This window comes from Schistocerca gregaria, chromosome 6 (assembly GCF_023897955.1).
Source record: "Schistocerca gregaria isolate iqSchGreg1 chromosome 6, iqSchGreg1.2, whole genome shotgun sequence".
NCBI lineage: Eukaryota > Metazoa > Arthropoda > Insecta > Orthoptera > Acrididae > Schistocerca > Schistocerca gregaria.
Window position 1 is genome coordinate 80,110,168 of NC_064925.1, and position 3,046 is coordinate 80,113,213.

Sequence of the window (3,046 nt, forward strand, 5' to 3'; positions counted from 1 at the left end):
CCTAGAGCCGCTCGGCCACCACGGCCGGCTGGCAGTAGTGGCGCTCGCTGTAATGCAGTAATTTGAGTAACGAAGATTTTTGTGAGGTAAGTGTTTCATGAAAGGTATAGGTTATTGTTAGTCAGGGCCATTCTTTTGTAGGGATTATTAAAAGTCACATTGCGTTGCGCTAAAAATATTGTGTGTCAGTTTAGTGTTGATCAGAATAAGTAAAGAGAGTAATGTCTGAGTACGTTCAGTTTTGCTCAGCTGTTTGAAAATCAAATAACGTAAGGAGTTTACCAGCACAGTAATTCAATAATTTTTCTAAGGGGACGTTGCACAGCTATTAACAGAATAGTAACAAGGATACAAAAACTTACATATGTTCTGAGAACGTTTGTTGAAAACACAAGTTATGTTTACATACTTACGGTAATAATTTTCAATGTTGTCATTGTGAACGAAAGTTTGGAAATCGGAGATCTGAAATTTTATTACAGCTGGGTTACTGGAAGAGGAATTACTGACACTAGGAATAAAAGATCTCTCTACCATATCTTAAATAATATTTTTAGTCGTGTGAAATACTTGTATTTGTTTTGAGTAACAGTGGACAGTTACCAACTTTATAACATGCCTTTCTTTTCAAATTCTGGGAGTATCTGTTTCATAGCTCTCATGTACGACGCACCCGCAAAGGCTTTCCTGTTTTTATCAGATACAGTTCCATTCATAGAGGCCTCCACGTCAAAATGGCATTCCCCTTCGACGCGCACAATTGGTAGCACTGCCGCCGATCCGAAAACTGCGAACAGCGCGTGCGCCTCCATGTCTTCCAGAACCTCCTCGAAGGACATCTGTTTGTCTGCACTGACACCAGTGTCGTGCATCACCTCGACTAAGTGGCCGTGGTACTCCTTCAGAAGGTCTGTGACGTGGTCGGCGTACACTTGTTCCGTGAGAGTCGTGCGAGTAAAATATTGTAAGTCGATCGAAGGCGAGCTGTACGCTGACACCTGGAAGTCGAGTAGAATCACGTCCTGGACGACTCCGCCAGAGTACTGGAACATGATGTTGTTGACCCAGGTGTCAGCGTGAGCTAGCACGCGGAACTTTCCCTCTCGGTTGGACATCTCCACCAGGCGTGGAAATACGGTTTCTGAGAGAGCTCGCAGTTTGGGTGCGTACTTGGAGTACGATTGCTCTGACGTCTCCACTTGATCTGCAAGTAATTTGCAGCCTTGTGTCAAGAAGGACCTTATACGCCAGGCAATGGGCCCTTCGAACAGTCGGAAGATCTTGTAGTTGTCCATCGCTGCTGGGTTCTGTTCGTCAAGAGCAACAGAAGACGCGTGGAATTCTGCCAGTTTTCTAACCACAAGTCTGGCATGTGTGAGGTCTAGTCCTTTTGGACCTGTTCGCCAGCGCGAACACTCTGCACTCTGGCTTTCAAGTCCTCGAGAACTACATAGCTCCCTGGGCCCTGCCCAGCGGCGAAACACTTTGCTGACAGCTGTGTGTATTTACCGGGGGCTGCCTTCTCCAGAATTTGCGACATCGCTGGAATGGTCTCGCAGAACATGAGAGTCACCTGCACGGAGGCTTGCATTTCCTGCGCCATTTTCTTCATCACTTCGCTACTCGGAAGTCATTTTATTATTAACGACACGTTCCTCTTGTAATGTTTGATTTTGTGCTGCTGTTGCACTGACATGAGATAGATTTCACTCACATAGTTGTCACCCGGAGCTGTCGCTCGTCGGACGTCCACCGATATGACGCTGAAGTCTTCGAAAGTGCTGGACTCCTTCAGTGAGTTTTCTGTGAAATTCTTGTCCAGCCACGCAGGAAGGACGTTCTCAGCGTTGGTAGTCATCGCCTGCAGCAGAAGAAAATAAATAAATACTAATTAATCGTGATCTGTTCTTTCATGAATTAATTTGGATCCGATTCGTCACGAAATGGAAACGCCAGTGAAAATCCAATTAAAATTAGCACATATGTGTTGGACAGCATGTCTGGTATACCTGTCATCGCATCAAGTAGCTCTTTTTAGTTCTGAGTGAACAGTGGAATACATAAAGATGCCTAGAAAACAGTGTCTCCCGCCACGAATGAGTACCCCTCGATAATTGCGCCTGATTTCATGCAACCCATGTAATGTAACTGTCATACTTTCCTTAATCGTGACACTTGTCAACCGCTTTCTGCAGGGGCAATGAAGATGCTCCTGTAGTGTTTTCGACAGGAAGTGTTTGATCACCCACCATACAGCCCAGTCTTGGCTCGCATGAACCTCTGGCTATAGAGACAACATTTTGGCACAGACAATGAGCTGCAGACCAGTGCAGAGAATGGCGGAAAGCACAGGCGGCTGCCTTCTATGACGAGGGTATTGGAAAGTTGGTGCAATGCTACGACATATGTCTAAGTCGGAGCGGCGACTATGTACACTGCTGGCAGTTGAAATAGCTACACCACGAAGATGACGTGCTACAGACGCGAAATTTAACGGACAGAAAGAAGATGCTGTGATATGGAAATAATTAGCTTTACAGAGCATTCACACAAGGTTGGCGCCGGTGGCGACACCTACAAAGTGCTGACATGAGGAAAGTTTCCAACCTATTTCTCATACACGAAACAGCAGCGTTGCCTGGTGAAACGTTGTTGTGATGCCTCGTATAAGGAGGAGAAATGCGTAGCATCACGTTTCCGACTTTGACAAAGGTCGGATTGTAGCCTATCGCGATTGTGGTTTATCCTATCGCGACATTGCTGTTCGCGTTGGTCGAAGTTCAATGACTGTTAGCAGAATATGGAATCGGTGGGTTCAGGAGGGTAATACGGAACGCCGTGCTGGATCCCAACGGCCTCGTATCACTAGCAGTCGAGAAGACAGGCATCTTATCCTCATGGCTGTAACGGAATGTGCAGTCACGTCCTGATTCCTTAGTCAACTGATGGGGACGTTTGCAAGACAACAACCAACTGCACGAACAGTTCGACGACGTTTGCAGCAGCATGGACTATCAGCTCGGAGACCATGGTTGCGGTTACCCTT

General features: G+C 46.3%; 1 protein-coding gene across 1 annotated transcript; it reads right to left on the minus strand.

The window, feature by feature from the left end:
* Window positions 1-540: 540 nt before the first annotated feature.
* On the minus strand, window positions 541-1,603 carry LOC126278731 (uncharacterized). Its single transcript, XM_049979008.1, has 2 exons — window positions 1,510-1,603; window positions 541-1,465 (listed from the first exon to the last, which is right to left on the minus strand). The coding sequence occupies exons 1-2, from the start codon at window positions 1,601-1,603 to the stop codon at window positions 609-611; spliced, it is 951 nt and encodes a 316-aa protein (XP_049834965.1). The 3' UTR covers window positions 541-608.
* Between the last annotated feature and the right edge of the window lie 1,443 nt (window positions 1,604-3,046).